The sequence below is a fragment of the Rhinopithecus roxellana genome, chromosome 3 (genome assembly GCF_007565055.1).
Source record: "Rhinopithecus roxellana isolate Shanxi Qingling chromosome 3, ASM756505v1, whole genome shotgun sequence".
Taxonomy (NCBI): domain Eukaryota; kingdom Metazoa; phylum Chordata; class Mammalia; order Primates; family Cercopithecidae; genus Rhinopithecus; species Rhinopithecus roxellana.
Window position 1 is genome coordinate 113,781,778 of NC_044551.1, and position 23,791 is coordinate 113,805,568.

Consider the following 23,791-nt stretch of genomic DNA (forward strand, 5'->3'; position numbering starts at 1 on the left):
AGGTATAACCTTTGGAGGGCAAGAGTGGAACTTGCCCAAGGTCATGCAACTATTAAGTGCTTGGCAGTGGTAGGGGGACACTGTCTGAATTTTCATATCTGGCTTCCTGAACCAGGCTTCCAGAGGAGGCTGAGATCTGTCAAGTGAGCATGCTATTCTCACTTTCTGTGTGTCCTGTGCTCAGTTCCCTCCTGCCACATGCAATAAGCTCCTCATGTGTACAGGGGATGTTGCCCTCTCTGGCAAAGGGCAGGAGTCCACTGGGGTGGGCCAGCAGGCAGAGCTGTGCTCACTGCATGTGGACAGTCAGAGCTGCTCTTAAGGCCATGGCCTCAGGTAGCCCTCGCTCACCTTGGACTTCTCTTGATGCAGCTCTATCTGAATGTCTGTGAGCTTGGTCCTGAGGTCTTCATTGGCAGCTTGAAGGGCAACAATGAGTGCCTCGGGCTTCTCGCCCTTATTTCGCCCTTTTTTGGACATTGTTCCTTTCTAAATGGAGTCTGTTGGTTTTTAATTTCTTTCAAGCAGGTGCTGCCATGTTACTGTTTCTTATCCTGGAGTACGATGTCTCAGCATCTACTGTGTGGTGCTCCTTGGTAAGGTCTCCTCAACCGCTGCCCTGGAAGCCCTGAGAAGAGGCAGAGATAGTAGTTATTGTTTTGGCAAAGACCTGGTCTAAGTGCCAGTCAGTCTACTCTCAGCCTGAGTTACCTGTAAGAGCCTCCTCCTGAGGCTCTCCTATCCTCAGTATCTCCTGTCCACTTGTACATGAATTTAGAGTGATTTTTTTCAAATAGCTAATCTAATTATGTCAATATCTTGCTTAAAATCCTTCACCTGTAAGCATATCTCTTTCATATCTTGGAGTGTTCTTTTTACCTGAAACTGCTCCCTCTTCTATCCTTATCTCCTCCATGTCACTCACTGATACTCCAACCATAAGGAACATGGTCGTTAAAGGAAGTCACCTATGTGTTGACCAGAAAAGGCAGAGAGACCCAACTTTAAGAAAACCCAATGTGTAGAGACAGGATTACATGTAATAGCTAAACTGTGAGAAGTGGAGAATAACTAGAAATGAATCACTGGATTAACTGAGTCACTCATATATTCATTCATTCATTCAATCAGTTCATTCATTCATAGAGCTCCTTCCATATGCTCTGCTAGGTATGGAATGTTGAAATAGAAAAATAAATCAGAGTTCCAATGGGAAAAACTTTATCTATTTATCTATCTGTCTATCAATCAATCACCTATCTATCTATTTACATCACTATCCATAATCTGATAAATGATTTTTAAAAATAGGCATGAATTGTTTCAGAACTATAGTGACCTCTCTTTCCATCTGGGTTGAATAAGAAAGGCTCACTGAAGAAGACACCAATGGCTTGGAACTTGAGGATTGGGTAAGATGATAACAGACGGAGAAACAGGTGAAGCATCCTGGGCAAAGAAAAAAGCAGGTGCTGAGACACAACGGAGAGAAATCACAGTGACTATTTGTGGGAAGAAATAGGGCCTGATTAATTACACCCCCAAATGTGGTTGATGGGCACTAATATTGGAAAGGTTTCCTGGAAAGGATAGATGGCGGGGAGGCCTAGAATTCCAAGCGTAGAATGTTGGAACCTTTTTCTTTTCACTAAGCAATGGGGAAGCTGTTGAAGTTCTTGGCAGGTGTGTGCCCTAATAGAGCAGTACTTTGGTGTGGTTATTCTGGTGGCAGAATGGAGAGAGAATGAATGCAAGAAGACCAGATAGAAAGCAACTGAATTTGTCCAGGTAAAGAATGATGAAAGCCTAATCAGAATTGTGGCAAGAGGAGAGAAAAGGGGTAGGGGTAGGTGGATGTGTCTTGATTAACAAATTCTTGAATACTTCATAGGAATAAGGGGCCCAGAAAAATAGGAATACTAAATCATTAAAGTCAATGGGAAAAACATGACAAGATCCTAGAGAAAGCTTCCCGTGCAACCTTTCAGAAAATTGGGCACTGTGTGTGTTGAGGAGCTTCAGTCCAGAGCTGAGGGGAACTCCTGCTGACCACCCATATGCTCCAGCAGCTGCTGCTCCCTTAAGACCCTTGTATCTAGCACTGACAAGCATGCTGGGACCCTGGGCTTTGTGCCATCTGCTCATGAGCACTGAAGCTGTGCTCTTTGAAGTCCCTAGGGGAAGGGGACAGGGAGAGGTTAGGAGATAGAAAGGATGAGACTGTCTGCAGCAGTCATGGAACTGTCCATCACATTCCATCCTGTGCTAGATGCTGGAGTTGTCCTTCATGCTTCCTTTGCAAATCTGGCCAAATTATGAAAGTGCAGGGTTGTGAGGTCTCTGAGAGGCCATCTTTTTTTTTTTTTTTTTTTTTTGCTTTTAGTCTTGGAATGAATTCAGCAAGCACATACTGAACATTTGTGTGACAAGCACCAATAGGCATAAGGATAAATAAGATAGTACTTACGCTCAAGTAGGTAGTGAGTGAGTAAATTCACATATGTGTGTGTGTGTGTGTGTGTGTGTGTGTGTATACATATAACAGGTTTCTCTCTATATATTTGATTTCTAAATGTTGTTTTTCTGGGCTTTTCCAGATGACTTCCACTGGCCTCCTATATAGTTATGACCCACAGTTCTATATCCATAGCCCCGACCATTATGCAAATACCAGACTTGTATATACATACAACACTTTACTTATCGAACCCACTTGAATACCTGATTGGCATCTCAGACCTAGCATAACTAATACAGATGTCTTTATTACATTAGTCCCCCCAAACCTTATTCTCCCCAGGTTTTCCTAGATCATTAAATGGCAAAATCACATGTCCAGTTGTACCAGATACAAACTTAGAAATTATACTTTCTTCTATTTTATTCCTTGTGTCTTTTATTCAGTTCACTAAGAAGTTGTGCTTGCTTTGTCTATAAAATATGACCCTCTTTGGCCAATTTCCCTCAAACCTCTAAAGTGCTGCTGGAATACAGAGAAAAAAAGGAGCTTGGGAATAGCATTATAGTCCCTTCATGATTGTCTTCTTGAATGAAGAACAGGCTTTTCCAAATGCAGATATGAAATGGTAGAGGAAAGAACTTGAGCAAAAACCTGAAGCCACAAATTTGCCTGGTATATTCAGAAAAGGTTGTGAAATGGAAGAAGAGAGACAGAGGTGAGATTTCAAAGGTTGTTGCAAGATAGGCTAGGGAGTTTGGAGTGGATTTTACAGGCATGAGGAAACATGGCAGCATTTGAACATACATGCAATAATAATAAGAGCTTCTAGTGACTGACTGCTCACAATGAGTCCATCATTGGACTAAGGGCTTAACATACTGTTCTTACTTAATTCTCACAAAATTTAGGGAAAAATAATGAACTGAACTGAAAGATTAGATAACTTGCCTAAATTGACCAAGTTGATTGGTGGTGATGCTCAGATTCAAATCTAAGCAATCTGAGACTGGGAACCAAACTCTTACTCTCCAGACTGCACTGCCTTGTATTTGCATTTTAGGAAGGTAACTGTGAGTATTATGGAAGATGGTGGAAGAAAGTCAGTTAGGCTGCTTTAATGGTCCATGTGAGAGGTAATACAACCCTCAACAGATAAAAAGAAAGTGGTAACTTTGACACATGGAGTCATTGATGGAATCACGCCCAATTTTTAAACATTACTACTGGTTTGCACATTCTTCTCTCCCATTGTAAATAACGACTGTGAGTTCTACAGAATTGCTTGTAGCAAAAATGTGCAAAGGGACAGACATAATAGATACATTTTACATCTTAATTTATAATTCTACTTAAAAATGTAGTATTATGTGCCAGACTTTATATAGTTTTAGCCTGGGAAGTATTATGAACTTAGTTCCACAAAGGGTGAGGAAAAGGAAAAGGTGAAAAAAAATAGATGCACATTCAGAAAAGAAAAAAGCATCACAGGAAGTTACTGATAGCATCAGCCTATGGGTGCCTTAAGGTGAGCAACTTCATAGCCACCGTCCTGTACACCTCTCTGGTGGAGGAGAACTTTCCAAACCCTTCTCCAGTTGTAATGGGTGCCTGGCAATCTTGTGGTTCTCATACTCTAATTTTACTGCATCACTTTTGTCTCCTTGTGCTGCTTTTTTGTTTTTCCTTTCACAGCTTCTTTGAGATATAAGTCACATACTGTAACATTCACACTTTTAAGATGTACAATTCAGTGGTTTTTAGTATATTCACAAGGTTGCATAAACAGCATCACAATCAATTTTAGAGCATTTTCATCACCCCCAAAAGAAACTCTATACCTATTAGCCGTCATTCCACCCAGCTCTCTCAGCCCTAGGCAACCACTAAGTCCATTTAGTGTTTTGTCTTTATTTCGTTTTGTCTCTATGGATTTGTCTGTTCTGGACATTTTGTATAAGTGGAATCATATGACATGTTTTTGTGTGTGTGTGTAACTGGCTTCTTCCACTTCAGCATAATGTTTTCCAGGTTCATCCATGTTGTAGCATGGATTGATACTTCATTTCTATTGCTGAACAATATTCTATTGTAGGGATCAACTGCATCTTATGTATTCATTCATTGCCTGATGGATACTCTTGCTGCCTTTGTGTAAGTGGCTTAAGGCCAGGCTTCTACAGAAGCTGCCAGCCATGACAAGGGACATCACTCTTGAAGGAGTGTAAAAAAGAGACTGCCTGAAGGTATCACTGCACCAGGTGGAACGTTTCTGGACACCCCAAGGTCTTTGCCACTGATGATGTCTGACCCAGCAGATTATCAGGAGGAAGGATAGGAGCCTTGTTCCACTAAGGGTCAATCTCTGTGGGAGCTTTACAACATAAAAAACTTGAGGAAACTTTAAGTGAACCTTATGTTTCTAGCTCCTAGCTGCATGGTCAGGCAGCAGTATCCCCAGGCAACACTGTGAAGCATCAAATATTTGAATTTTAGCTTACTCTTCAAGCCTTCCACTATCCCTAATCAGGCACCTCCTACAGTCCCTGAGGCTGAGTTTCTCTGTAATGGTTTCTATCTCTGATAAAGATATTAGAGAAGTTAGAGACAGTCTCTTAGAAAGTTTTGCATTTTGGGCCGGGCGCGGTGGCTCAAGCCTGTAATCCCAGCACTTTGGGAGGCCGAGACGGGCGGATCACGAGGTCAGGAGATTGAGACCATCCTGGTCTACACGGTGAAACCCCGTCTCTACTAAAAAATACAAAAAAACTAGCCGGGCGAGATGGCGGGCGCCTGTAGTCCCAGCTACTCGGGAGGCTGAGGCAGGAGAATGGCGTAAACCCGGGAGGCGGAGCTTGCAGTGAGCTGAGATCCGGCCACTGCACTCCAGCCCGGGCAACAGAGTGAGACTCCTCTCAAAAAAAAAAAAAAAAAAAGAAAGTTTTGCATTTTGAAGATCATTGCGTAAGAGCACACCTTTATGGAGGAATGGATTATTAGTGAAAGAATTACAGCCATCATTCATTCATTTAACAGACATTTATTGAGAAGGTAATATAGTGTAGTATTTTAGAGGAGGGCTTCCTGAATCTTTGGTCTGGTTACATCAAAATCTACTTGAGAGCTCTAGTGATAAGAAGCTCCACTTCTGGAGGTTCTGATGTAGTAATTGGCACGTGATTCTGATACACAGGCATCTTTGAGAATTTTTGATTAAAAGTATGGGCTACGGAGTCAGATAAACCTGTTTAAATCCCACCTCTGCCCTTAGTAGCTATATGATCTCAAATCACTTAATTCTCTAGGCCTCAATATTCCTCATCTTTCAAATGGAGTTTGGAGGGATGGGGATATGTAGTTATCTATGACATTGGATTGCTTGGCAATGAAATGAAGGGATGTAAGTGATGCTCTTGCACAGCTCACGACACAAGAACCACTTATTGACTGCTTTCTAGCTCTACTGTTAGCCACAGTAGAGGAAATAAAATACCCTATAAGCTCTGTCTTCAAGATGCTTAAATTGAATAAGAATGACAGGGGATGTGTAAAATTATTGATAACTCAAGTTCTGCACTTACAGAGACCTTATATATTAAAAGAGCCCTTTATTTAGGAACTGGCACAAAACTCTTGAGGGAGAGAACCCACTGAGAGAAAAGGAGTGACATCAGCAGAGGAAAATGCAGCCTCTGTCCCTCCTCACCAAGGTTTCTCCTGGCAGACCACTTCTGGAGACCGGGAGTGGGATGCCCCATCTGAAATCATCTTGAATCATCTACTCCCAACAAAGTCCTTTCACATCTTTTAGTGTTTAGGCAGCTTCCAGATCCAATCTTGATAAACAAGTTTTCAGGTCTAAAAATTCCCATTCAGCATTCTTCTTTTTTAATTGACAAGAGTATGTATTTATGGTGTACAACATGATGTTTTGAAATATGTATAATTGTAGAATGTCTAAATCAAGCAAATTATCATATGCATTAACTCACATACTTATTTTTTTGTGGTGAGAACCCTTAAAATCTACTTTCCTAGCAACTTTTAAGTATACAACACATTGTTACTAACTATACTCACCAGGTTATACAACAGATCTCCATCCAGATGTACTCCTCCTAACTCACTGAAATTTTGTATCTTTTGACCAATGTCTCTCTATTCTTCCCTCCCCACCTGCTCCCCACCTTTTTTTTCGTTCATTTGTTTGAGACGGAGTCTTGCTCTGTTGCCCAGGCTGGAGTGCAGTGGTGCGAACTTGGCTCACTGCAACCTGTGCCTCCCAGATTCAAGCCATTCTTCTGCCTCAGCCTCCTGAGTAGCTGGGATTACAGGCAGGTACCACCATTTTTGGCTAATTTTTGTATTTTTAGTAAAGATTCACCACGTTGGTCAGGCTGGTCTCGAACTCCTGACCTCGTGAACTGCCCACCTCAGCCTTCCAAAGTGCTGGGATTACAGGTGTGAGGCACCGCACCTGGCTACCCACCGGCCCCCTTAATCACCATTCCACTCTCTGCTACTCTATGAGTATGACCTTTTCAGATTTTTCATATAAATGAAATCATACACTATTAGTCTTTCTGTACTTGGCTTATTTTACTTAATATAATGTCCTCTGGGGCTATCCATGTCACAAATGAAAATTTTCTTTGTTTTTAAGAGCTGAATAGTACTTTATACTACATTCTCTTCATCCATTTATTTGGTGATGGATACTGAGGTTGATTTCATATCTTGGTTATTGTGAATAATAGCATTATTCTTTTTTAATGACAAACACTGCAATATTAAAATCAAGAAATTGAAAACATCAAATCAATTTATAAGTATTTACAAATGATGATTCTAAGAGTGTAACTGAGTTGTAACTCAGAGGAGAAATGCTTGAGGGGATGGATACCCCATTCTCCATGATGTATTTATTTCACATTACATGTCTCATGTACTTCATTTATATATATACCTACTATGTACCCACAAAAATTGAAAATTAAAAAACAACTTTTCAGAAGAAAAAAAAATAATGAATTCATGCTATCGATCTTAGGTTATAATCCTGGTTGTATACTCTGTCCAGGAAAGTAAAAATATCCTAGAAATACTGTTTTGATGTCCAACTACATTTTATTTATTTATTTATTTATTTATTTATTTATTTATTTATTTATCATGGAATGTCACTCTGTCACTCAGGCTGGAGTGCAGTGGCACAATCTTGGCTCACTGCAACCTCTGCCTCCCAGGTTCAAGTGATTCTCGTGCCTCAGCCTCCCGAGTAGCTGGGATCACAAGCATGCACCACCATGCCTGGCTAATTTTTGTATTTTCAGTAGAGATGGGGTTTCTCCATGCTGTCCAGGCTGGTTTTGAACTCCTGGGCTCCAGAGATCTGCCCACCTTGGCCTCCCAAAGTGCTGGAATTACTGGAATTACAGGCGTGAGCCACCATGCCCAGCCTCCAACTACATTTTCTACTGACTCTCACATCATAAAATACCACACAATTCTTTGTCAGAAATGTAGCCACATGTGGTCAAGAAAATATGGCCACTATTTACTGAGTACTCTTCTTGGCTTTTGGTAGATGTTAAAAAGTGCATCATTCCTATCCTTAGGTGGCTTCCAACCTAAAGAGGAGACAAACACCTGCAAAAAGAAAACTAATTCTACAAAGCGGGGAATGGTAAATACTATGAATGTAGCTCAGAGTGGAGTGATAAAGCATGAAGACTTCATAAAAAGGATTGCACTGAGCTGAGCCTGAATGATATTACCTACCTTAATGGAGCTCCTACTCTGTGCCAGGCAATGGCATTAACTCATTGAACTATTCCAATTAAACTTTGCAGACATTTACTTTTATTATTTTTTAGATAGGGAAATTGAGGCTCAAAGAGGTTAATTAACTTGTAAAAAATTACACAGTTAAGAAATAGCAGAGCTGAAACTCAAATGCACATGCCAGTCTCCAAAGCGGCTTAGATATAACATTTTCCCAAAGAGAGGGCAGGATTTAGCTCTGGTTGCCGGTAGGCTACAGAGGTGGCAAAGGTGTCAGCTGGGGTTACAAAATTGAATGGTGATTAGTAACAGTTAAGAGTTTGGAATCTGAAATCAAAAACGGGCTTTGAATAAAATTTCCTAGCTGTATATTCTTGAGAAGTTGCTTAAACTCTCTAAGCTTCTGTTTCCTCACCGTAAAATAGGAAAAGTGCTGTATTTACCTCATTGAGCTGTTTCAAGGAATAAATGAGTTAAAGTATGTAAAATAACTAGCAAGTTATTATTATCATTGTTATATTTTCTTTTTTATGACCTAATTATCCACTAAACATCATCTTAAATTGAGAGGGAATAGGAAACTGATTTATCACCTCTTTGTGTTAAAAGGACAGGGCAGAGAAAGCAGAGATCCCTGAAGAGACTAAAGAAATCATGCTTCTGCTTCTGCGGAAATGGGACCTACATTGACAGGGTCAGTATTCCCAGGGGTCTTGGCTTTGTAGCTGGTTCTGCCCCAAGCTATAAGCTGAATAAAGTCATTATTAATCTCAAGGTTTCCAATATGGCTGTTGCCACTGCATTTGATGTGAAAGCCACTGTTATATAAAATAGCTAACGTTCACGTGTATGAAGCTAAATGCTTCAACCCTTTTCTATAATTAATATTTGGATATATCAATTCTAACAAAGCCTTCTTAGTTGCTCTAAGTCTCCCTTCTTTTCCAAAGATGATGTTTTTCAATGAGATGCTATTAGTGCTTAAAATGAATGAAGTAAACTTGCATACTTTATTCCTGGTCACCTGCAGTGACATCCTGTTACTTTCTAAACCCTTCTCCATGCAGGAAAAATGTCACACTGTGTATTCATAAATTTGACACAAAAATTTAATATAAAGGAGAAAGGGCTGCTGTTTAAGCCAGTCCAACCTTGAAGTTCTACCTTCTCTTAATAAAGGGAATGTGGTGGCATGGCTATAGGGTCAAAAAGTTTTAATCCATTACATGTCAGTTAGAGAAAAATGAATGTGAAATATCCACATTCAGCACAGTAGCAATTTTGCATCTTTTGGATTGTAAATTTCCAGATTTGTATGTCTTTTTGTTTGTCTTCTCTCTCGTAGTGTATGCAATCGCTCTCTTTCTCACATCATCATAATAGTTGTTGTTGTTACAAATTATTTAAAGTCAATACACTTTTTCACATGAAAAGAATGCTATATAAATATAACCAAAAAGTTATTACTCATGATAAATAATTTGGATCTCAGGTTTAAAACTTCACATTTGGAATATGTTTCATAAAGTACAGAGAGAAAGCACTCAGCACACATACAAGAGACATCCAACCTCTTTAAGGGGAACTGTCAGGAAGGCTTGGTAGAAGTAATGTCTAAGTTGAGATCCAAAGCAAGTAGTATTCATCCAGAACTGATCTACTAAGCAAACCCTTGACTTTGCTCATGGAATTCTTTGTTTGATTTCCCTTTTCCTCCCTCAACTCCCTGGTGAACTCCATCCTACTCATCTTTTAAGGGCCAGATCAAATGTCATGTCATATCACTTTTCTTCATACGTCTTCACCATACCCTGGGTGGAATAAATTATTCCTTCATCTGGGTTTTCATTTACACTTTGAAGATATTTCTTACAGCATTCATCACTGATTATTCAATTTATTAACTCACTAAAATACAGATATTCATGAAGTGCCTGGTGGAGGACATGTGAGTGCTAAGCAAGAGAGACAGCATATTTGCCCACCCTAGAGGAGGAATCAGCAATTTAATACAGTGTGATAATCACCCAGAGGACAAGAGATGGGCATCACAGGACTCTCGGTGAGTCAGGAAAGATTCCTTAGGAAAAGTGACATACTGGCCAGGTGTCGTGGCTCACACCGGTAATCCCAGCACTTTGGGAGGCCGAGGCAGGTGGATCACTTGAGTCCAGGAGTTCCAGACCAGCCTTGGCAACATGGAGAAATCTCATCTCTACAAAAAATACAAAACATTAGCCGGGCACGGTGGCAAATGCCTGTAGTCCCAGCTACTTGGGAGGCTGAGGTGAGAAGATCACTTGAACCTGGGAGGTCAAGGTTGCAGTGAGCTGACATCATGCCACTGCACTCCAGCCTGGGTGACAGAATGAACCTCTGTCTAAAGAAAAAAAAAAAAGAAAGAAAGAAAGAAAAAGAAAAAGTGACATATATAAGTGAGATCTGTAAAATAAGAAGGAAGGAACCAGCAAGCAGAGGGTTAGGGTGGGAAAGAAGAATACTCTAGGCAGAAGGAATGTTGAGCATGAAGGTCTAGAGGTAAAAGAGAGTAAGAATGATGCTCTGGAGAGAAATACTGGCAAGAGTTTCGCGAGTGAACAGAAAAATGGCAAGACGTGAGCTTGGAGAGGTAAGCAGTGGCAGATGGTAGAGGGTAGTCTAAACTATGTCAAAGATATGGACTTCATCCACAAATCAATGTGTAGTCACTGAAGGATTTCACATAGGGGAGTGACTTGATGAAATGTTGGTTTTAATAATAGTCCTGTGGCAGTAGAAGGTAGAGCGAACTAAGAAGGTGAACACAGGTATACAAAGAACAGTTAGATGAATGTGGCCATAATCCAGTATATATACAGAACGATAACTATTCAATAGTTATTATTTAGGTGACTAAGTCCCAGTTAAGAGTAAAACTGTGTGTTATTCATCTTTGTGCTCATTGTACCTGTCAACAATGACTACCATGAAGTTCAGTCTAATTAACTGATCCATATCCAAGGAAAACACGAGATTGAATGATATGTTTTGTAATTTCTACAGAGACCATTTATAATAAGTTTTATTATGGGAAATTTATTTTATTTTGCAGGAGCCCTTGAAGGGCTATTTCAGGCAAAAGTTAAAGCTTGATGTAACACTGGAACAAACAATAAAATTAAATGTATTATTCTTTAAGCCATGTGCTGACATTTCTTAATCCTTGCCCCCATCCATCATAGTCTCAAGCTTAATTTCACTCCTCAGCACTGAGTAAGTCATCTTGTATTGGTACTCTTTTGTCTGGATTTAGAAGGCTTTTGCTAGGATGAATTAAACAAAGTAAGTCTTTAAGTGTCATATAGTCTTATTTTATTGTCCTTTTTCTCTGAATTCAAAGTATTTTACAGCTGTTGCAGAGTAAGAAGTGTCAACTTCATTGGACACGAGGGAGAAATCTCAAACAGAGCGGGAAGCAATTATGTATTCAAGGTCAGGCAGAGCAAGAAGCATGCATAAGAGCTCCCACCTAAAGCAGGCAATTGCTGTATATGTGCACAGTTACTAAAAACAATCTGGCGACCAGGTGTGATGGCTCATGCCTGTAATCCCAGCACTTTGGGAGGCCAAGGCAGGAAGATCACTTGAGGTCAGATCACTTTGAGACCAACCTGGCCAACATGATGAAACCCCATCTCTACTAAAAATACAAAAATTTGTTGGGCGTGGTGGCACATGCCTGTAATCTCAGCTACTCGGAAGGTTGAGGCACGAGAATCACTTGAACCCGGGACGCGGAGGCTGCAGTGAGCCCAGATCATACCACTGCACCCTAGCCTGGGAAACAGAGCAAGACTCTGTCTTAAAAACAAAACAAAACCAAAATAACAACAACAACAAACCTTAGCATGTAAAGTTAAAGAAAATGCCCAAATTATTGGAGGGAGTGGCTTTCATAGAACATATTTATAACTGACAGCAAGATTTTCTATTTTAGGCATAAGTGAAGCATATATAACCTATTCTGTTGTTTCCTTGGTGACTGTTTTTTAGGGCCTTGAATTTTTAAAAAAAGCTATCATAAAGCCACCTTTTCAAGGTGTTAGACATGAGCAGAAATGTCTATATATAGGTGAATAATGTGTGCCTGCTACTTAAAACAGGCAGAACAATTTCAATATAAAGATGTATATTGATTAATATTACTTAAGTAAAAGTACATGAAGGTTGGATAAAATAGCTTTTGGATATATTACATAGTTCTATTATAAAGAATTGCATTTAATTTTCCATACTTTACATAACAGAAAGTGGCTATTAGTATTTTCCCTTTGTTGTGCTATGGTATACGTAATATAGCAATACATTAAAGAGCAATACAGATCTGTTTTTAACATTGAAGATTCTTTTTTGAGTTTTGTCCCAGGGGTCAGTGCTCACCTACATTTTCTGTACAGTTGATGGGATCTTCAAAGCAAGACTGTTAGGCTGACCAATGGAAGGTAATCAACCTATCGACATAGGCCAAATTCCATAGGAAAATCACTTCAGGAATCAGACCATCAACTATCTTTTAGACCATAATTATATGCAAGGCATTGTGGTACAGTTGAAGATAATATGATATGTATCTACCAAAAAAGCCTGCATATTCTAAGTGCCAAAGAACACACACACACACACACACACACACACACACACACACACACACACACACACTGAGAACAAGAGGAATTGTATCATGAGGCCAAGACTATACCTGGCTCCCTGTTAAATCTCAGTGTCTAATATAGTATTGGGCACAGCTAAATTCTGAAAAAATACTTCTGAATAAATAGATGACTTCACCAAAACAGAAGATTTTATGGTTAAGGCTGGGAAATGAAGGGTGAGTAGGAGGGATTGAGGAAAGTTAAAATGGTAGGACAAGTGGAGATAAATATGAGGAATAAATTGTAGATCACTATGTTTGGTATGGAAAGTTTAATCTGAGAAACCAACAGATGTGCAGTTAGAAAAATAAACTGAAGGCAAACTATGTATGTCTTGCCTGCCTAGGTAGTGAATTTGCATTTGGTTTAATAATTACTGGGAATGTGATAAATATTTTTAAGAGAGGAGGCATGCTCTATGTTTTTTCTAAGAAGGACTAATCTTGAAGTTATATGCAGAGCAGAATGGAAGAGAAAGAAATTAAAGGCGTAGGTCCTGATAGAAATCTATTGCAAATGTTCAGAGATAAAAAGTGAAGCTTGGATTATGATGGAGGAGTAGAAGAGCTTTTCTCTTTCCTAAGCTAAAGGAACTTATTCATCTCACCATTATCATTTTCTTCATCATTCAACATTTTCTCTTTAGAGAGCACCTGGTGTGTGCTGACCACTGTACAGTGCAGCAATTTATGTGCATCCTGCCATTTCATACTTAAAACAAGATTATGAGATACATGGAGTTATCACTTCCCATTTATAGATGGGATACTTGAGGTAATAGGAGGTCAATCCCTTACGCAAAGTCACAGTGCTAGCAAAATGACATAATTAGGATGCGTTTGAGCCTGAAGCGTCTTAGTGCTTCTCTCAAGCTAGTATGTAAGGTAGAAAACGTCTATATAGTGTGCTCATTACTGGGCAATAGTCAAAGAGAGAAGGAAAGGTTGAAGATGATACCCAACTCTTGGTAAGGGACATTGGAAGAATGTAGGGTAACATCAATGAACTCAGTAAGATCAATGGAGTCATCCATGTGCTTCAAAATAACAAAGGTAATATTTTCAGGGGGCTTACTGTAAGCTAGGCACTATAGTAAATGATCTATATTAACTACTATATTAAGGAAAAAGAACAAATACAGATTATGCAAAACTGGAGGTGGTAAATAGCAAAGGCAGTACATAATAACATGGCTAGCCTTACTCCGGAGCCTGTAAGCCCAACTGTACCAGAAACACTGTACTAGAAATACTTTAGTTTGCTTTTAGAGAAATCACATTTGAGGGAAAGCAGTACCATCTTCTTACTATTTATTGATTTACTTACTTTAAAAAGTTTATTCCACACCGTATTTGAAAGCAATTTCTAAGCACTTTATAGAAATAAACTTCAACATAATGTGATGTAAGGCATTTAAAGTAGATAGCATATATGTTTATATATATAAAGATAGGTGTTCAAATAGCAGTAGTTTTTTTTTGAATGGCAGATGATCAGAGATCTTAATTTAAAATAATTGAGGCTTTTCTTTTCCTTAGGATTTCTATAATTGTTGTATAGCTTCTGTAATCAGAATGAAATAATGTTTCTGGCAATGGCGCAGGGTGGCGGGTATGGTGGGAAGCAACACAGAAGAATTCAGTGAGGAAAGTGGAGCAAAGGGAAAATAAGGGTAGACAAGCAGCCGAAGCTAGGAGTGAGGCTGGAACACAATGGCCTTGCTTTCGACATAACATCATGAAAAGCTGGAATTAATGCAAACATAGGGACTTCATTCCTAATCTGAAATGCTTTAGGCTTTCAAGTGCCTCTCCTCTTCATTGAACAGAGAACCAGCCATTAGTCACAGCGAGTCACAGCACAATTGTCCACTCTGCAAAACCTGACTTAATTGGAATCAACAAGGCCAGAACAAACTTCTGAATGTATGCCAGCCTCTTTTCATGAAGGGACTGTGCAGTCAATTAGATTGGAGCTTGAATAAATCATTTTTTTTGGAAATCAGTGGGGGGGCACCGTTTTCCATCAAATCCACCTTTCTCAGGGAAGCCAGCCTCTCTGACGCATATCTTACCCAACTCAAGGGTACAAATCACTCAAGGAAATAAATTGGATACCCTGTAATATTCACTTTTTCCCCTTCAATGTCTCTATCACGTATTTGTTCTGTAGAAGCAGGGATTTCCCTGGTCCTGCTCACCACTGTATCCGCAGCACTTAGCACAGTGCCTCATATTAGGAACTCTAAAATGTTTGCTGAAGGGGTACCTGAATGGAACCAAAATGAAATTATCATTGGCAAGTGTAAAGAACTCTTTAAAACCACAAAATTTTAATATTGTTCTTCCAAAGCATAGACCACTACAGCATGACATGTCACTTATCATTGAGTTAACCAAATGTTGTTCTATCCATGTTATGCTCTGTAGTATATTAATTGTATTTATATACTTAAAAATTGAGCAATATATTTCCAAATGTAAGAAATTTATATTTGAGAAACACATTTTCCTCTCAGCATTTTCTTTATTACCTGGCACAGAAAATTAGGAATTATACTTTCTCATTTTAAGTTTTAAGTTATTTCTATAGACACCTTGTTAGGAAAAACAAATCTCTCCAGGGCTCATAATTTTTTCTTACATATCTTAAAATCTCAGAAGATTCTGGGGCCATTGTTTTCTTTTTGTATAGTAAGCAATCTTTGATATTCCAAAGCCCTGGAGTCCCGGCCTATAATATTCCAGATCATCATAGCATTTGTAAAGATAATTACTATTCTTCATCCACTTACTCACCTCCTACTGTGACAGATGAATACCGCCACTACTGCTAATCATCATCATAATTATCATTATTGACCATTTACTATTGCTGGTCACTGTGCAAATCTATTTACATGTATTATCTTTTTAATGCTCTGAGGTGAGTGTTAAAAATCATCTTCCAGCCCTGAATATATGATTTATGAATCCTCTCTACAACTCTTCCCCACTGGGAGAGACCAACATGTAAATAATGAACTGCAGGCCTGAAGTTGTAATGAGTGCTGCAACAGAGAAGCAAACCAGGCACTACTGGTGCTTAGAGGAGGAGCTCCAACTCCCTGGGAAGGACAGAGAGTATGTCTAACAGAAGGGATGGCTAAGCTGAGTCTTGAAAGATGAGAGAGGATTTGCTCTGTGGTCCTGGCAATAAAGAAGAATTGAATAAATATTATGTAAGAAAATTTAGTAAGAATTATGGATGTATCAAGACTATTGATTAGCTTGGAGTTAGAGGTAAGATGCAGAAAGAGGAGAGAATTTAGAAAGTGCTCATTTTTCTATCTGATGTAAAACTGGTATTAAACTGGTCTATTCTTATATCTCACATGACAGGTAAAACATTTAATTTGGGAGAAGTCTCTTCTATTTTCTGAACTGTAGAATGGAAAGAAGCTATTTATTAATAACTCTATTGCCATCTTTTTACATGCCAAGCACAGTATTTACCACTGTACATGTATTAACTGATTAAAACAAATTCATGAGGTAGATATCATTTTTCAGTTACGCAAAAGAGAAAATTAAAACTTTTAAATTTGCCCAATGTCATGCAACTTGTATGCCTAGGAGACATTAATTGACTCAATTAATGTTTTTTGAGAGCCTGTGATGTGTCTGACAAAATTTAAAATCAGTTCAGCTTGATTCCAAAACATTTGTTTTAACCGCTGCATGGTCCTTGCCTTTCCCTTAGGACCAGAAACACAACACTCTTTTTCATACCTATTATTGCCTTTAGAACTCTCAGATGGCTTACAAACAAGACATGTTCTCTAGAAGACAAAGTGTAAGGCTATTAAACACATTTGCTGTCCAGAGCATTATTAAGATTTAACACAAGGCTATGTATCATTCATCGTCATAATGTTCTGAGCACTGATTGAATTAATCGCTTAGGGCTTTTCACTTAGAAATCCCATTTCTTAGGGTGGTTATAAACTAGCAGTTAATATTTTTCCTATGTGAAATAGGGTTCAGACATGGGAGTGCTTTAACCCTGCAAAACCGTATGCACAACATAACTATTACATAGTAAAATGATCACATGAGATAGATAATTAAATAAGAGGGGATTTTGTGCCTAAATCTAGTGTTGTGGTTGAAAACTTTCTTATGATGTTGCACTGGTTGCTTCATAGAGTCTGATTAAATGCAACTAATAATAAATAATAATCATTAATATTTCCCTTTTAATCATTCACATAACAAAGACTTACTGAAGACAAATGATTGACCTTCTGCTCAGTGTTGGTAAGCAATGGGGACAGGATTTAATCTAAGCTGTTAGACTCTAGGACCCATTCTCTTAACCATATCACTATAGTCCCACCCTTAAAGGATGGTGGCGATAGATACATGGAATAAGGCCGGTAAAGCGTTTAGCATGATATGTGTCAAATAAGTGCTCTGTTCTAAAATCAGCTTCTTCAACAAATATGTATTGAACACTGCATAGCTGCCAAGCACTGTACTTGGTATGGAAGATACAGTGGTGAATAAATAAAACAGACATACATTGTTGGCTCAGGGAGCTACTATGTTAGTTGGAGACTCACACAATAAGCATGCTAAGTAAATATACTGTGCTAGATTATGATAATGTGCTATGGGAAATAATAATACCAAACAGAGGTCGACAGGAAGGATCCAGGTGGGGTTGTGATTTTAGATCCGAGAAAGCCTAAGTAGCTGCTATTTGATTAAAGGCTGATGCCTGGGGGGAAAGCGTGCCAGGGTAGTGAGGAAGTAGTACAAGAGCTCCACAGTGAGCAGAGACGTCCAAGTTCCAGGAACTTCAGGGAGCCAGGGAGGCTGGAGGAATGAGTGAGCTAGGACAGCAGCCAACTAGAGGGCAGACATTAATGGGAGGGCGTTGTGTGCAGACCATGCTGCGCTTTTTAGGCCATTTTGCATTGATTTAAGCTTTTACTCAGAGTGGGTAGGAAGCCACAGGAGGAGCTGAGAGGGGCAGTGCCCTGATCTGACTTAGCTTTTAACATTTTGCTCTGACTGCTCTAGTAAAAGGAGAAGACTGAGCATAAGGGTGGAATTAAGTGAACTGGTTTGGAAAACTGCAAAAATCCAGCTTGGAGATGGTAGCAGCTTAGACCAGAGTGGAAGCAAGGGAGGTGGTGATAGGACTAGACACAAGCTGATGGTAATCCTTTTTAGGTGGATGTTTCATCAGAACCATGGGATCAGTAAGTTGAGCTGAGATGCAGAGCCACATTGATCTGATGACGTATTAAACAGTACCTGTTACTGTTTGTTCCTAAAATGTATAAAGCTCCCACTCTAAGCAGGCATTGTGCCAGGCACTGCAGCTAAAATACTCTGAGGGTGTCCATGCCCTCAGAGAGTTGTCCTCCTATTAAGAGGATAATAGTTACACCATAACTGTGTGTGGCTGCAGAATATGGCTATAGCACATTTGTTCAATGAATATTCACTGCATACACAGTTTTAGGGGCTGGAGATAGAGCTGAGGATAGAATAAACAAACATCCTTGCTTTCCTGGAGTATATACTCTAGCAGAGTGAAAATAAAAAATCAGCAAGATAACTATGTAAGTTATATAGTATGTTAAAAGATAATAATGAGAGACTTCATGACGATATTTACCACACCTGTGCAACACTGTCATAGTGAAAAATTAGAAACAATGCACTGTCCATGTAAAGGGGAACAGCTTGGGCTAGACGCAGTGGCTCACATCTGTAATCCCAGCACTTTTGGAGATTGAGGCGAGGGGATCACTTGAGACCAGAAGTTTGAGACCAGCCTAGGCAACATTATGAAACCCTGTTTGCACAAACAAATATTGTTAGGCATGGTATTTCTGAGGCTGAGGTGGGAGGATCATTGGAGCCCAGAAGGTTGAGGGTGTAATGAGTTATTATGGCACCACTGCACTCCAGCCTGGGTGACAGAATGAAATCTTGTCCCTAAAAAAAACTTAAAAAACTAAAATAAAAAAGGGACCAGCATAATAAAGTGGTATGTCCAGTCTTTAAATTACTATGCAAGAGTTTAAAAACACATAGGAAGATGTAGATGAACCAACGAGGCTAGTTGTACCTCAAAACATTTCAAGAGCAAGATGACGAATGAAGTCCAAAGTATAATGTCATTCATGTAAAAAACTAAAGAGATTTTATATATATATATATATATATATATATATATATGCACATGTGCACACATATCTATGTGGACCTATATTTACATACGTGCATAAAAACATTTTGAAAAGATATATGAGGTAACAGGGTCCATCTCATTGAGGGATCAAAAAGTCCTCCTGGATGCCTCACATGGTTCATTGCAAACCCTCTGGGGAATGTGTCTCAGGTGAGTGTGCAGCTCATTCTCCAGCGCTTTGTGGCCATTGCATGATGCACACTGTGTGGCCCTCAGCAGGATAAACCTAACCTTGACCATAACTCTGACAAATTATGTACCTGAATCTGTTTCTGGAAATGCTGAGACCCTTTGGGTACACAGGATGGGTCCTGGGTGAAAATGGGATTTCTCCTCTCTCCCCTGTCTCCACCACCTTCCTGGAGGTGGGTGCCTGAAGCTCTATTCTGGTTTCCTTCTCCTCATGGGTTATCATCTTACCCACTCATTCAGCCTTCTCCAGATTGGTTAATGTGATGAACTACTGCAGTCAAAGCGCTAGCTGATAGGGAGATTGGTATTTTAAAACTCTCTCATCCCCTAAATACATGAGTTTTATTTTAAAAGTGGGATAGGAGATACAAGCATTGCATACGATTGTATATGAGAAAACACTGCTATCCCATAAACCACTGTAAATATATTCCATTATTAAAATGATTAATATTTGCTCTCCCACCCTCTCCATTGTGCACAGATGAAATGTTATTGTTACTATTAACCTTCTCACCTCCTCCACGGTACACAGACTGGGGAATGCTATTAATAGTTTCCCCGCATTCCCCACCCAGCTCCTTCTGTTACTGTGAAGTAATTTGGATGAACTATGCTAGGCGTAAAAGGCCAAGGATTTTTCATCTTCCCTATTCCAAGTAGCATTCTTTCTCCTTATTGTTGAAATTTACAAAATACTTGAATACTATGCAGACGCTATAATCACCTCACCTTTTATATGAAAAAACTGGGGCTCAGAATCGTGCACTTACTCAAGGCTGCACAAAGCTATGATTTAACACAAGCCTTCTCCCAAACCTTATGTTCATGTAGCACAACCCAAGCTTTGGCCCTGAAGGATTCTTTATCACATAGACTTTTTCTCCTAAAGTCTAGCCCAGAAGAGAGGAGTGTTTGCTTCTCTTTTGACTCAAGGGCACATGAGGGTGCTGGCTGGTCAGTGGAGGTAGACCTGGAGCAATGGTGATTAGGTTTGTGATGTCCATGCCTCATGGAGGGGAGTCTGCATGGGAGCAGATAAGCAGCACCATGGGTGACTCCTTGAGACTTTTTGCTCCTGTGTTTCCCTGTGCATGTGTTTGTCTCTGTGACCTTCTCTCCAGTCTTTAAACAGGATGCTCCTTCCTGTTTTGGGGCCTTTACATGTCCCATTCTCTTTGCAAAGTCCTGTCTTCCTTTGATTCTAATCATCTCAGCTCCAGTGTCATTGACTCAAGGAAGCTGTTGTTGGTTGAGTTGTGTCCCTCAAAAGATATGCTTAAGTCCTAACTCCCAGTACCAAGGAATGTTACCTTACTTGGAAATAGAGTCTCTGCATATGTAATCAAGATGACTGACGTCCTTTTAAAAAGGAAAATTTAGACACAAACATACAGATATATCCAGGGGAGAATGTCATGTAAAAATGAAGGCAGAGATTGGGGCATTGTGTCTACAAATCAAAAAACAACAAAGAATGCCAGTGACCACCAGAAGCTAGAAGAGGGGATGGAATAGTCTTCTCAGAGCTCCGGAAAGAACCAAGCTTGCTGACACCCCGTTTCGGACTTCCGGCCTCCAGAACTGTGAGAGGATACATTTCTGTTGTTTTAAGTCACCAGTTTGTGGTAATTTGTTACAGCAGCTCTAGAAAATGAATACAGATCTTCTTGAGATTTTCAGATCAGGCCAGGTTCTTCGAGTGCATGGTTTCACAATATCAGCTATTTTTCTAAATAACATGTATCACAGCTTGTGGTTATATAGTTGATTTTTTAAATCAATATTTATCTCTCCCACTAAAATGAAAGACTTGTGAAAGCAGGGAGAACGTTTGCTCATACGACTAATATAAAAACAGTATGATACACATTTTTTAAGTGAAAGAAAGAGTAAATGAATGAATGGATTGATGAATGACAAGAAGAGAGTGCAGTACTTGTAATTTTGACCTGGGGATATGCGGAAATGGTCCATTTGAAAGCATAATAAAGCTCACTCTCTCTTTCTCCATTTAGATTTGAACAATGGTCTTTTTAAAAGTCTATGGGTAATGATAAGATTGACAAAACTGTCAACACTAACACTGATGATAATTACTGTAAAACTGTGAAAAATGAAAACAAATCATTTCTGTTAGAGAAAATGAATGCTTTTTATCTTGTATCTTATTATCAAACAGCACAATCATAATTATGTGTGCCACCAATTCTGTATATGATCTAAAATTGCAAACAGTTTTTATTTGAGGGAAACAGTAAAATCATACCTTTTTTCCCTATCTTTAAAGTTAGCTATTTATAAATATAATACGATATTCACACATCACAAAAATTGCTGGAAGAATGATGTTGCTTTATGCTTAAGGACAAGAACTCTAGAGTCAGACCCTAGGCTTAAAGGCCAGCTCTTATCTCTTTTTTTTTTTTTTTTTTTTTTTTGAGACGGAGTCTCGCTCTGTTGCCCGGGCTGGAGTGCAGTGGCCGGATCTCAGCTCACTGCAAGCTCCGCTTCCCGGGTTTACGCCATTCTCCTGCCTCGGCCTCCTGAGTGGCTGGGACTACAGGCGCCCACCACCTCGCCCGGCTAGTTTTTTGTATTTTTTTTTTTAGTAGAGACAGGGTTTCACCGTGTTAGCCAGGATGGTCTCGATCTCCTGACCTCATGATCCGCCCGTCTCGGCCTCCCAAAGTGCTGGGATTACAGGCTTGAGCCACCGCGCCCGGCCTTGCTCTTATCTCTTACTAACTGTGTGACCTTGGGCATGTTACTTAACGTCTCTCTGTCCAGCTTTTAATTTCTGCCTCATAGAGTAGTTGTTTGGATGCATCTAATAAACTAATACTGTTCATGTAAATACATACAAAAGTAATTGGCACATTGTAAACCTCCATACATTCTCACCATTAATATTATCAGACATGTGACATTTGATGAGATCATGGTGAGTAGACATTCAGCTCTTCTCACCTACTTACATCAGAACTACACACTACAAATCATTTTCCCTTTTCATCTTTAAGAATTAGAAAGCAATGAACAAAATAGGTGAGTGATGTGTGGGATTAAGGGTGGCAACGAGATATCACAAACACATTTTTTAATAAAAAAAGAGGCTGAAAACATAATGTTTTAATTTGTGGCAAGGGAGTAAGAGGCACAAAATAAAACGTTAAAATTAAAAAAAAATGGAATTTAAACCCCCTGCTTTCCTTCTTTTGAAAGCATTAATTTATTTTATGGTAGATTTTCAAGTTCAAGATTTTGCACTTTCGTTTCAGTCCTGTCAAGTCAAACTTTCAAACGACTGTTAAAATCTTAGGCTAACTGAATGGTTTAAATCCTTAGAATTACAATCAATTTGGGGGTTAAACTTTTTATCAGATAAATAGACTTTCATGAAATCAAAGTAATTAAGCATATCTGCTATGGTGGCCCCTTCTCAAATAAATCCTTTCTACTAACAACATTTTTAAGAACTTCGTTTTTGAAGTTCCAGATAGGTGAAGTTTATGATGGACACTGGATTAATAGCTTGTCTTCATCTGCAGCTCGGCTACAGCAATTCCCACATCTCCTCTCCCAAGACAACCAATTAATATTTTTAAATTGGTATAAGAATAGCCAGGCTGGAACCTAACTCTTCTTCTGGTGTCAGATGTGATCACTCTCATTCAACCTCAGATTTAATGTTGACTTGTCTGCTGGAAATCACTACTGCCTACACTGGGAAAATACCAAGTTTAAAAAAAAAAAAAAAAAAAAAAAAACTCCTTTAATAATCCATTTTGGCTAGAGAGGATAAAGTTGATTTTCCAGGGAGATGCCAGAAGCTTGTGCTCTTCTTGGGTGTCTCTCATCTTGTCTTTGTGGTTAATTGTGGAGTCACAGTCACACAATGGGCAACTAAAACAGGAACAGGACTCCTTGATGGGCTGTCTATACTACAAGCAGTCATTACCCCAGGTCAGGACTTCCTGAGAAATAAAGAGGGTGTACCGGAAAATGAACAAGCCAACAAGATTCCTACAGATCCTATAATTGTCTGGTGAAATTGATAGGCTGTGCTTGTCAAAGCTGCTGTTGGGCATTCTCCCTTCCTGTCTCTCCCTCCCTCCTGGTGACTGGCAATTTCTATCTGCAGCTTTTACAATTTGATGTGTAATTTGGCCTCTCATGTCTCCCTGAATGTGCCTTTGTGTCACTTCTACTTTTGAGGCTGCATCTTTCTCAAACTTATCTCTTGGTATTGTTCAGATTCACTCTTCTTTGCTATTGAACAGCCAGAATTCATCTTTGAAAAATTTACTGTGAAAATAAAAACAACTGCCACATGAAGAAAATAAAACACAGAGAACTAAACTGTTTTGTCAGGCATAGAAATTAAATTTTAAGTCTGTTGTACTTTTGATGGAAG

At 39.2% G+C, this 23,791-nt stretch overlaps 1 protein-coding gene across 5 annotated transcripts in view; it reads right to left on the minus strand.

The window, feature by feature from the left end:
* JAKMIP2 (janus kinase and microtubule interacting protein 2) overlaps positions 1 to 23,791 on the minus strand; it is a 201,811-nt gene that overhangs the window by 87,589 nt on the left and 90,431 nt on the right. For 4 of the 5 annotated variants that reach the window (XM_010383375.2, XM_010383376.2, XM_030927962.1 and 1 more), the window contains one exon: positions 352 to 628. The exons of the other annotated variant lie outside the window; for it this stretch is intronic. In XM_010383375.2, the coding sequence (XP_010381677.2) occupies positions 352 to 480 (129 nt within the window). In that variant the 5' untranslated portion in view covers positions 481 to 628. The remainder of the gene's footprint in view (positions 1 to 351; positions 629 to 23,791) is intronic. 5 annotated transcript variants of the gene reach the window in all.